This window comes from Cupressus sempervirens, chromosome 10, assembly GCF_028749045.1.
Source record: "Cupressus sempervirens isolate cs-2001-9-10 chromosome 10, ASM2874904v1, whole genome shotgun sequence".
In the NCBI taxonomy this organism is placed as follows: Eukaryota; Viridiplantae; Streptophyta; class Pinopsida; order Cupressales; family Cupressaceae; genus Cupressus; species Cupressus sempervirens.
This window is the reverse complement of record NC_143127.1, coordinates 576,874,607-576,887,213: the sequence shown is the minus strand read 5'-3', so window position 1 is coordinate 576,887,213 and position 12,607 is coordinate 576,874,607. Positions and strand designations below refer to the sequence as shown.

At 36.4% G+C, this 12,607-nt stretch overlaps 1 protein-coding gene across 2 annotated transcripts in view; it reads left to right on the top strand.

Moving 5' to 3' along the window:
• TAF2 (TBP-associated factor 2) overlaps positions 1–12,607 on the top strand; it is a 234,990-nt gene that overhangs the window by 140,618 nt on the left and 81,765 nt on the right. For both annotated transcript variants that reach the window (XM_089805997.1, XM_089805998.1), the window contains exons 11-14: positions 5,938–6,006; positions 11,678–11,775; positions 11,898–12,245; positions 12,367–12,454. In XM_089805997.1, the coding sequence (XP_089662123.1) occupies positions 5,938–6,006; positions 11,678–11,775; positions 11,898–12,245; positions 12,367–12,454 (603 nt within the window). The remainder of the gene's footprint in view (positions 1–5,937; positions 6,007–11,677; positions 11,776–11,897; positions 12,246–12,366; positions 12,455–12,607) is intronic.

The following is a 12,607-nucleotide window of genomic DNA, read 5'->3' as shown; positions in this document are numbered from 1 at the left end:
TATTGTGAAGAGGTTTTTGTCCTTACCTTTTCAGAGGTGTTTGGAAGATGTTTTATTCGTAGAATCAGCATGCTCCATGCTCTTAGCCTTCTTCATGGCAAGATGTATGGTGGGTGGGTCAAGTACTTTAACCCAACTGCACAAAGGATCTGTAAGCCCGTCTACAAATATTACTTTCATTTTCTTTTTAGATATATATGTTTCACCATAATAGATTATCTCTGGAACTCAGATATGTACGAATGCAAAGACCCATGTTGCTTGAGCTGCGTGAGCTCCGTAAAGTACATCTCTGGCTCCTTGCGATCAAAGCACTTTATGAGTCTAATGGTGAACCTATTGTAAGAGATAATGTAGCAGTGACCCAGCGTAATAAATCCATGCTACTACCACTCATGGGAAACTCCATCCAAGTGCAAGTTAGCGAATCTGATCACCTCCTTTGACACAGGCTTCAATGACAAGTAATTATCTAACTTCTGCAACCAAGCATGCCCTGTAAATTTATCACCTTCATCAAAATCTGGCAAGGTTAATCTGACCACAGCCTGTTGAAATTCCCTTTAGCCCTATGATACTCTTTGTTCTGGTCTGCCTGTCGATTTTGCTCAAAGCCTGCTCAAGTGTCAAAAGTTCACTGACCTCAAATGGTAGGGTCATACATTCTGTGTAGTGATGACGAATCTCATTTGTCACAGAAATCTGTAAGTTTGATCGTTTGCCTGCAAAGTGGATGACTCCTCCCATGGTGTAAATACAGGCAGTAGAGGCCGTGGTTCTGTACTAGATCTTGAATGCAATCCATGTGACCTACTGCACTCTCCTGAATATGAAGTATGATGTGGCTGCTCATCTGTAGTCTGATTTTGCTTAGGTAATTGTCCTAACAGGTAAGAAATCGTATCCATTATGGTGTCAAATTTTCTTTCCATTCTGGCTCCTGGGCTCTCTGAGCTAGGTTTTTTGTTATCTCTTAGCCATGTTGTTGGCCAAGGGCTCATGGACTTTAAAATGTCTGTAAACCCCTTTCTTGGGCTCAGTGACAAACTGGTAATCACTCATTCAACTGAGTTTGTCCACAGAATGGCAGGAGTTAGCTGGGCTCTGATACCACTGTAATATACTACCACAGTCTGCGTTTTAGGAATTGTTGATCTTTGTCAGGTGAATTAATTTTTGTTGTTTTTGGTAGTTTTGCTTGTTTTTTCTGGGGAATATTGACACTAAGGCGGGCATAAAAATGGGGACATTACAAAATGTTCAGATTTTATTACTTGATTAGTTTTATGTGGGACTAAATCAATTAAAAAATGTAATGCGGAGAAAGACTTACAGCATCAAATTAAAATCAGCAATAATACATTACATTGAATAAACATTGTTTTTATTGGAGAAAATATTTACCAAAGAGCCTTTGACTTGTATTAATCTCAACAAAGTAAGCACATCAGCACGATCCACCAGCTCTTCAGTTTGGGAGCATATCCCAGCAGATCAAAAGTACCTTGCACAATACTTTGAAATCTACGTCACATACATCCAATTTACACAGTGAAACAAAAAGGCACGAATGGTTACAGATATAGTGGCCACAGAAATTCATGTTCTGCAAGCAAAACAAGATTGCATTATTATTCAATTCGTCAAATATTCATTATAAACATAAGTTATTAGAGTATTTTTTTATGCATACCTCTTGGTACACACACTTACCTAATTCTAGCACTCCATGTTGCACATGACAAATAATGGGGGCATCATCATTGCGACAAGATGCTCTACTTTTAACAATGCAACTCCTTCCATTTGAGAGAATTAGAATGGGGTTAAATAATGACAGTTATAATGCATGAATGAGCTAGCCATGAGTCATCACAAGCCATCCTTAGATTTCTTCTGTTTCCCTCTTGTAATATCTTTTCTTTGGCTTTTCTTAGACAGGAAGTGCATCCTTCGAACCCCCATTTACAGGTTTGCTCCTTATTTTTTCAATGTCCAAGCTAGCAACAAGAGCGTCCATCTCAGGCTTTGTGCTGCTACCATTGATAGCATCAATTTAGATATTTCATGATCAATTAAATAACACCTTAACAAAATGTATTTGCCCCTATGATCAAACTTAATTTCAATACTCCCTAATCAACTCAAAATAAGTTTATAAACATTAATATGCTCAACAATTGAATCTCCTTCTATTCTCTATGAATATAATTTCATTTTCAAATATATTCTATTTATAACTCGTGGTTTGGTTTGTTTCATGTATTTTCTCTTGCATAAGTTGAATTTGGTAGTTTTTTTTTGAAAACGTTGATGGCGATTGTGTAAGAGCAACATAACTTAATTTTTCTTCTATGTCACATCTCTATACTGATTCATTTCCTCCAATAGATATATCATTTTAGTTTTTCACAACTCATAGCCAAAGTCATTGGATTTTCAAACTTTTAATATGAAGAGTTTAGTGATGGTACCGACAATACATGGATTCTCAAAACCACTAGGTAAAATGCTTCTAAAACAACTAGAAAAAACTAGAAAGATACTTTGTGATAAAATGATGACAATTAAATTAAGGCATCCCAGTGAGGATGATGAATGCAAGGAGGACGCAAAAAACAAAATTACAATTCGAGCCCAATATAACATGTGCAAGTGTCACCAAAACCATAATGAAGAGGGATCCGAATACAAAAACAAGTTATAGTATTAGATTACTCAAGAAACCAGAAACAAAGATAATACTAAGCCAGAATCGACACAGGTTTTATAAATTTTTCTGTCAAAAAATTTCTAATTTTGTAATTTTCAAAGTTGCTAGCGATTCCTTTGTGGGTTTATAATTTTTTCCTCAAAAATTATCCGGTGGGTTTTATTGTTTTTCCAAAAAAAATGAAGCTTTGTATTGTCTGGTTTTGATTGATTTTTCACATCAAAATTCATGTCAGGTTTTGATTGATTTTTCAGCTCAAAGGTTTTCAAAACTTCCTCCTAAAAATCACGCGTTTTTGCAGTTTGTTTTGGGGTATCATGCTAATCTGTAAAGTTTGGAGGGTTTGCCAATTTTTGCTCAAAATCTTGCTAATTGTTCTTAGTGTTTGTCTTTGTCTCCAGGTAAGAGCAACGCGATTATCCAACATTAGGTTGGATATTTTATGATCATATCTGGTTAGATGTTTTGCTGATTCTAGGAGGGTTAGTGGCAGACTCATCTCAATGACAGAGTTAGTGGCAAATTCTTGTCTCTTGTTGCAAAGCATTCTAAAGAAGAGGGCGACCTTTTTTGTTTCGATTTTCTGGATGGATTGTTGCTTCTTAGTTGTTAACATGTTGCAGATCCAGGGAGGGTCTCAGCCAGTGTTACCAGCCTTGGACTCGGCTCGGACTCGGTTAGGGCCCAAATTGGGCTCAGACTTAGTCTCGGCGACCAAACTCAACAAATTAAAAATCCCATGAAATTCAAAGGTTTTTAAGGTTTTTAAGTTTTTTTCATGCATCATATAGCCAATTAACACCAAAGACACAATAATTGAGATAAATAAAATCTACTTTGCGCACATATACACCTTTTCATAGGTCACATAAGTATAAATGTGAATTTTTGGAATAAATTACTTTAAAAAGAATAACATAATAGAAATCTGAAATATAGTGCAACTGTCAAATGTCTACAATATCCATGGAATATGCAATCCATGGAATCAAAGGTTCAAAACATATATCAAAAGAAAGGCTCATACTGGCCAATGTCTTTCTACGAGTACACCTGAGATAGGTCATGGAAGACTCTAGAGCCATCCTCTCTCCCTGTGCCTGAGGTTGAACTTGAATGACATGCTTATCATGATCATCCTCCTTATCCCCATATAAATCCTCATAATCGTCATCATCAGAGTCGAATCCATCACTCTTGGCCTCAGGGTTGTGTATTGGGTCTCCTCGTGCCATAGCCTCCTCTATTGCCATCGCCACTGCCTCTGCCTCTTGATACACTTGATCAACCCACTCCAAGTCTTCAGCACTGAAGACAAGATCATCAACCTTTGTGTTCCACCTTGCGTATATCATCAACCTTCTTTCTCAATTTTTTGTGTTTGCAAGTGATAGAATACCTTTTTAGGTCTTATGATTTACATACCAAAAAAAAAACAAAGAAAAACATTAAAAACCTTTTTTTGGTCATTTTTGGATGTTGACCGTTGTTCGAGTTAGGATGACAGGACTTGGCGAGTTAGCCAAGACTCGGCCAAGACTCGACCGAGTCTGAGTCAAGAGGCCATTTGACTTGGTTTGCCTGGCTTGCCAAGTTTGGCAAGGACTTGCCGGGTCCTATAACACTGGTCTCAGTAGTAGCAAAATGTTTTGAAGAATTTGTGACCAAAAGACAGTTGCTAGACAATGACCATTAATGGAGATTATTAGAATATTATAATGCTTTTTTAATGGTCATCTTAGTTAGTTTATAGTTTATTAGGTACTTTCTATTTTTTTCTTTAGTTCACGATTGTTTCTTTTAGAAACATCATCTTGTAAATCTATTGAAGGAGCATTCATCTCCTTTGTTTAATACAACTACAACCACATCGATTTACCATAGCAAGCATCTCGTGCATGTATGCAACTCGGGCCCAACTAGCATTAAGAACCAACTCAATGCTAAGGTTGAGTCGACGCCTGATGGCAGCAAGTGTTCAAAGCATCTCAAACTCAGCAAAAACAATCATGGCTAAACTCATAGAAGCTACATAACCTTTCACCCTGAGAATGTTCCTTAGCAAAAAAAAAAGTGATTATATATTTGAAATATGGTAGTCATTGAGATTGCAAACACAACCTCACATTTGAACACCTAGAATTGTTCCATTTCATTCATCCCAAATTCTCCAAACAACTAGTGGGCTCAATGATGAACCTAGAAGCAAACTCACACCAAGAGATTCGAGCTACACCAAATCTTTTCCCAGAAGGTTTGTGTCTTTAAGGAACTTTCAGTCATAGGGAATGTAACAAGAGCGTTTTACTAGAGAAGTTTTCCAGAATTATCTCCTTTCAGCATTGATGCCTTTTGAAAGTCACTATGCATGCAAGAACGTATGCTGCATTAGAAATGGGTGCTGGTGGGTGGCAACAAGGAAAAAATACCCCATGTTATGAAATAAAGTGGACTTATTAAATATAGAAGCCGCAACCTTGTATAACAAACATTAGAAACTTCATTTTGAGTAACTTGCCCAAAACAAATTAACATAATTTTGTCAAACATTAAAACACATAATGTTAGCACCCGACATCCCTTTCAAACAAACATTAGCATATTGGGATGTATAATAGGCAAAGTGCACCACCAAAAAGACAACGCTAAGGAAGGGTACAAGACAAGAGACAACACCATTTTACATAGGATTGCGAGTTAATATCTTACTAAATCTAACAATTATTTCCTCCATCCAGGGGAATTCGCCCTCGTCCTGTTGCTCACACCCGCTCAGATTCCATCTCCTTTCCTACCTGGTGGATTAGCTTAGGCACATTCCCTCCCTCTGCACCGTTTTTAATGGTGACTGCTTGCATGAATATTTTGTGCAATTGTCAAGGGGCTCCTCATTTATACTTTTCTCATGTTTTGTTTTGACTCTTATTTACTACAGCCCAAGTAAATTTTTTTATTTTATATATAAGTATTTGAACTTGTTCTTTGAGGGCATGATAAGATTAAAGTCAGCAATTTATAAACCTGGGAAAAGATTCATCGGCTCATTTATCCTAGATCCTCTTTTTTGTATTCTTCTTTACATGTTAATGCAGTCTAGCAGTTTGTTGAATTGCTGAACATGTTCTAGTTTAATTTACTTTTATAATGAAGTAAAGATTTTAATTGTGGATTCTTATCAAAGAACTATTGATATCATAATAATTCTTGCAATATATGAATTTCAGATTTTACAGAGAATCATTCATAAAGCACAGGGCACAACTCATGCTTCAAGGACAATTGGTACAAAAGAGGTATATTGTAATCTTGACATTTTATGTCAACTTTTACTAATTAAATTATACACGCATATACTTTATATTATGATGTGTGTGAATATATGCTTGTATGTTTGAGAGATGCATTCGTCATTGAATTCATTTGTTACCAGTGACCTCCAGTTGATATTAATCTGATAATTTGGTTCATAACTCTGGATAGCTAATAGGCACTTAGATGCTTTTGATAGTTGTTCATTAAATCCAAGGCTAATTAAAGAAATGCATCCAAATAGCAATCGACTTGGATTAACTAGCAGGGACCAAGAATTAAAAATATTAAAATTAACTACTCATTGAATACAGGAAAACAAATGTATTTATTACAAGAGTACTTAGCTATGTTACTTGTTGCAGAATTCTGTTTAGGTGTTAGAAATGCCTGTGTGGTTCTAAACTGATGCGTCCTTTCATTGCCTCAATTTGTGATGTCTGCTTTCTTATGGACATTTGATTTTCACAGATAGCTCTAAGAAGTTTGCTAGATTTTTTAGTGACATGTTCTCTTTGATCCGACCCCTAATGTACTGGCTTTATGGTGCTTCCTGAAAAAATTGAGGGTAAGGGCCAAACATACAGTAGACCTATGATGATGTCATTGACAGATAAATGGAAGTAGACTAAGTCGGGTCATGATGATTAGTGAGCGAGGGAACCATGGACACGTCTTATGAAATATTAATTTAGAAGTTGAGGATTTGATCCAGTGTGTGCAATAATGTATCAAAAGATTTGGAATGACAATTTGGGGATCAATGACAAAAGGGATTTGGTATGGGATGTCAGCCAATTTCACACACAATTATTCCACTTATAAGTTGACCATTGCATTTATGTCTGTAATCAAGTTGGGCCCAAAAATAAGGGTAAAGGACTTGTATGCATTTTTGCCATTCTAATCATAAATTTCCTTCGGTGTCAGTTTTCCTTGAAAGCTTATTTCTGCATTTGCAGTTCGTTTCTTAGAATATAGGATTTATTTTGTTTTGAAATTAGCCAGGGATAGTGACCCTTTGCCAAAACTGTTTGTCTTTATAGCGATATTAGTTATCTTGTATTCATTGTACATCCCAATGTGTGATTTAATGGCGAAAAACATCTGTATCTTTTGACTGAAAAGACAGGATCTGTATGATTTTTAGCAGAAATTTACATGTTTAATGATTGAATGTATTAGATAGATTAGAACAGAAGACATAACATATCTAAAGGAAATTGATTGTTGTGAACAAATTGTGCGACTTCAATGCACACCTTTTCAGTCTTCTTGCCTGCTCTACACAGTCTTCTTTCATATAATCTCTCTCTCTCTCTCTGTGCCCCAGCCACCCTCTCTGCACCCCTACTTCCCCCGAATTTTTCACGATTAGTGTTTTATGATAACCCTTCTCATGAGTTGTGAGACACCCAGACTTCAGAGGTCACTATCTGAGTACTATTCTGAGTAATGTTAAGAATGTAGCTTCATGCGGATTGAAGCATGTAATACATCATTATTAAATTAATATATATATTTATTTGTGAATTATAAACTTACGAACACACACACACACACACACACACACACACACACACACAGAGAATGAACAATTTATTGTGTCTGCGTAACAGCAGAATGATTAACACTCTTATGAGATTACCCTTATCGGGTTTCATAACTATTTCAGTGATACTGTAATAAATATCATGCACAATAACAATGATACAATAACAAGCATGATTAGTATCGTTGCTTTTGGGATATTCATTAGTTAGCACAACATTTGGTTAAGGCCATGAAGGGCCATGACTCATGGCATAAGCCACGGGGGGAGTCATGTCTCTCTGTGGACTTAACCCCTTGCAATGTATATACTATGAATATCGATGACTGCTGGATAAACAATATCAATAAAAGTGGTAATACTGTTATCTACAGTAGTCATTCGATATATCATACTTCATTATTATTCAAGGCAATATATTGTGATCATTCAAGTCATAGATTAAGAAGATATTCTTGGTACAGTTCAGAATAAATATATTGACAATCACGATATATATATAATCTCAGTCAAGTCTGAGATATATACAATACAAAGTCTGATCGTATATGTATATATTATTTTCAAGGAAGAATATCAATATATAAATCTGAGATAATCGGATAGTACAAGACTATCAAAAATGTCTATCACAGATCCATATTCCTTAACAAGTAAAAGCATGATAAGTTATAAACTACAAGTCTCCTCCAGAATTATGCCTGCATAGCTTGCTAACCCATGTGATGAAAGGTTCTGGTAACAGATATGTTCCATAGTTAGCATCCATATGGTGTATATTATACCCCAAAGTTGCCTATAGATTTATGCCATTAGAGATTGTTACCTGTTTGACCAAAGCTTCTGCTCACAGATATGTTCCATAGGAACCATCCATTGTCTTCATGGGGTGACTTATGTAACATCATTTTATCATTTAGAACCATTCATCTTGACCAGTGTTTAATAGGCATTCATCTCTTATGAATCTTAATTGTTCACTCAGGATTATAAATTGTTTGTCTCCAATGTTTCTCCGGGTATTATAGTCATACTAACACTTGAAGGAAATGATGAAAAGTTGAAAATGCGTTGAAAAATGTAGGGAAAGAAAGTTAAACTTCTTGTCATGTTGTAATGTTCATCTGAATAGGACTAGTGGACTACTTGCTGATTTGATTGTTTTTGACGGAGAGCAATATGACATTTTTTGTTAAATAGTTCTGGAATTCATCTCTGTGCTGAATGTATTGTGTTTTTGACTTATTTAATACTCTGACTATTTCATTATTGGAAGGGTTACATGGATGTGTATCCCTCTCATTAATCTGCATGCCCAATCCCCTACCATTCCTGCCAGCATGTTGGGACAGGGGGCAGCAGGAAAGGTTCCCTGGCTACCCGTCTTCCTAAAAACTGGGGAGAAATGAAATGAAAGCTTCCAATGATGTCCAGAAAGTTAGGCTGGCTATGGGAACTGAGAGTTGAACTGCTCAGCAAGAAAAAAAGTCACACTTGACCACCCTCATCTCCTACCTATGACTGTACCCTTTAACTTTACTGAGAGTGTACAGGGGTAGAATGAGCATAAGCATGATGGTGTACAGTTGTTGGTTAAATCACACACATGTCAATAAGGGCATACAATTGTGAGATATGTATGCTAGTTATTACACTTTCTTTGATGACTTTGCATTGTTGGGTTTTTTTTGTTAAGAAAACAATGAACAATGAACATGTTACACTCAGTATCGAATTTCATATGTTATATAAACATCTAAAATCATTTTTTTCCTTAACAAAATTATAAATATAGTTATTATTGGGAAAAGAATTTAGAAGCCATTTGTCTGTTTCTAACTTTCTAACATTTCCCAACCATGACACAACTGTTGACACTTCATCTTTGTCTTTGTTCCTCGGAGCTTGTTCAACATTAGTTTCCATTGTTTCCTCATTTGTCACCTTCTACTGTGATTGGATGCATACCTGCTTGTTTTTGACATCTTCGTCATATCAGGACGTGTTGGCACAGAGCAGTTTTCAGAGACATCATCCTACATTTTGATTTCGCTTTCTACCAATTCCTATTTGAAATGGGAAGCATTCCTTCCTTTGTACTTTTCTGATCTTTTTGCCAAAGGGAGAATATTGTTTGAATGATTGGACTGTGTTTTGTCTTCGACCACTCACCATTTTTGTTGGACATTGTTCATTATGTGGGGCTATGTAGTCTTTATTCCTTTCTAAGGGGGTAACTTGATTGTATATACATGATGTATGTAATCCTAGGAGCTATCATTGATTCCTCTGTGCATCTTGTTTCTTCTCTCTCTATTGGAGAGAAGCTTTGTTCCTGTTGAATTTTCACCTTTTTTCGCTTGTGAGGGACTGCAGTGCTTTTGTTTTGTACGTGGGTACCTAACATGGCAAGTATGCAATGACCACTATTGTGTCTTGCAACATATTGTGTAATAATCTTCTTTGTGAGTAGCATTTAATGAGGAATGTTAAGGTTATTAACTCATTTATACATAGACAGAGCCTATTCACCTCTTAAAGTTTACATAGGACTTAAGTTAGTTATCCTAGGTGGCATTCTAAAAGATTTTTATAACAGGGTCATGTTTCATTATTTACTTTTGGTCACATAGCATCTAATATTTGTATCATGCATTTAATCTTTGTACCAAGGGTAGATCTCATCTTACCTCATCACTATTAACTTTAAGCAAGGTCTCTCTTGTGGAAGTAGTTTGGTGTTTTAGGCTATGCTCCACGGGGACGTGTTTCCTGGGGTTTTACCCTCGTACCCATACTGGGGACGAAATGGGGACGGATTTTGGCCATCCCTTGAGTCGTCCCCTTTTTGAAAAATTCAGAAACGTCTCCGAAACGGCCAATTTGTTTTGGCAGGAAACTTGGGGACAGCCAGCAGTATCAGGGACGGTTTTGCCGTCCCCTATCCGTCCCCGAAACTGCTGGCCGTCCCCTTTTTTCCAGTCAATCTGGTAAAGGCAAACCATCCCCCAAAATTTTTTTTTCTTCTAATTTTTGTTGTTCGTGTGGCCCCTAGTCATCTTAAAGACATAATAACAATATGCAACCCATATTTGGTCCATTAAAACACTAACTCTTCTACTCATTTTTCGATTTAACATACTTACTAAGAGGAAGGAAAAAAACATAAGAGCAGTAGCAGCAATGAGCAAAGATTGTGTTTAGTGAGGAAAGATTGCGTTTGGTATTTACTATTTACTAACTATTTTAGTTGAACTTCCCTTTATTTCATTCTGATTTCAGCATGATACTTGAAGCCTTTAGGCATTTTAATTTTTGCTATATATGTATGTGATATTGTTATAATGGAAGCACTTAGTATTTGCAATTTGATAATATTCCATGTATTTATCTTCTAAAATGTTTATGGTGAATGGTTTATCAATGTTATGATATACATATTTGAATTTTGTCTCTATATTAAAAAAAATCCCCTATGTTTTTAATCGCCGTCCCCTGATGTCCCGTCCCCTAAATTTTGGCTTCGACCCGTACCCGTACCTGAAACACATCCCCGTCCCCTAAAACGTCACCGTCCCGGAAACTCCGTGGAACATAGGTTTTAGGGTTCTAGGAGGTGTTGGGTAGTCACCTAATTACTCCAACACTACCATTCTATTCTAGTAGCTTTGGATTTGTATTATATTTTACTTGTGATGGGTGACCCGTTCACAATCTCCGTCAAGCAATAAAAAACTAACCATTAAATAAGAAAACCAACTCATTGAGATAACACTAACTGGAAACTCTGCAAACGACAAGCACTGATGATATGCTATGCTAAACTGAATATATATTTTATTTGGAACGTCAAAATTAGGTTGTGAGATGCACAACTCGTGTGAAATGTAATTCCAAATGAATACTGCAGTGTACACAATGACTTTCATCCATTGATCATTTTGAAATTGTACTGCTTTGATTTCTATAATCCAATTGTGAGATGCTAGTTTATCTGTGGAGTGAATGCCTTGGGTTGATTTAATGACAGGATTTTTTTTCAAGATGCTTTATTGAAAGCAGCACAGTTAAACAAACTGACATTTTGTTTCTTGCACTTGCAGTTTCGTCATTTTGCCAATAAAATTGGTAATTTAGAAAGACCGTTTCTGAAGGAATTCTTTTCTCGCTGGGTAGAGTCTTTTGGCTGTCCTGTTTTGAGGTCTGCTCTGTTTCTTTGTTTTGTAGGTTACTTTAGAATAGTATTTTAATCTTTAATACTCCAGGCTTTCTTCCCACATTTCTTTACCCTAGAATTTAATGCATAAGTGATTGTTTTGAAAGGATGGGAGTGTCCTACAACAAGCGGCGGAATATGATTGAGTTGGCTGCTTTGCGTGGATGTACTTCTAATCTAAGATTCATGACAGAAGTTACTGGAGGTACAGCTAGCAACGAGTTACAGACTGGTGACATTGGCTGGCCTGGAATGATGAGTGTCCGAGTTTATGAACTAGATGGTATGTATGATCATCCAAGCTTACCCATGGCTGGAGATACCTGTCAGCTGCTAGAAATACAATGCCATTCAAAGCTTGCAGCTCGCCGTGTCCAACGCCCGAAGAAAGGTAGCAAAGCTGATGGATCAGATGATAATTTAGAGACTGCAGCTACTACAGACTCACGTTTTGGGTAAGCATTTCTCATTATATTTAAGCTTTTGCATTTGGACACAAGAAAAGTATTTATCCATCAATCTTTTTCAATTTTAAATAAATTGACTTGGCTGTTTGTTTACTTCTCTTCTTTGCAGACTGGAATCCCCATTGCTGTGGTTGAGGGCAGATCCTGAGATGGAATACTTGGCAGAAATAAATATTCATCAACCATTGCAGATGTGGGTAAGGTTGACTGCCATACAAGAAATACGATTTTCCTAGCTATGTAAGGGTATTTTGATATGATAATTAAAGGTTTGGTGAAGCAATTGCAAATTTTTTTTTTTTTAAGGTTCTTAATCTTGGGTCTATACCATAATATACTTTCATCATTTG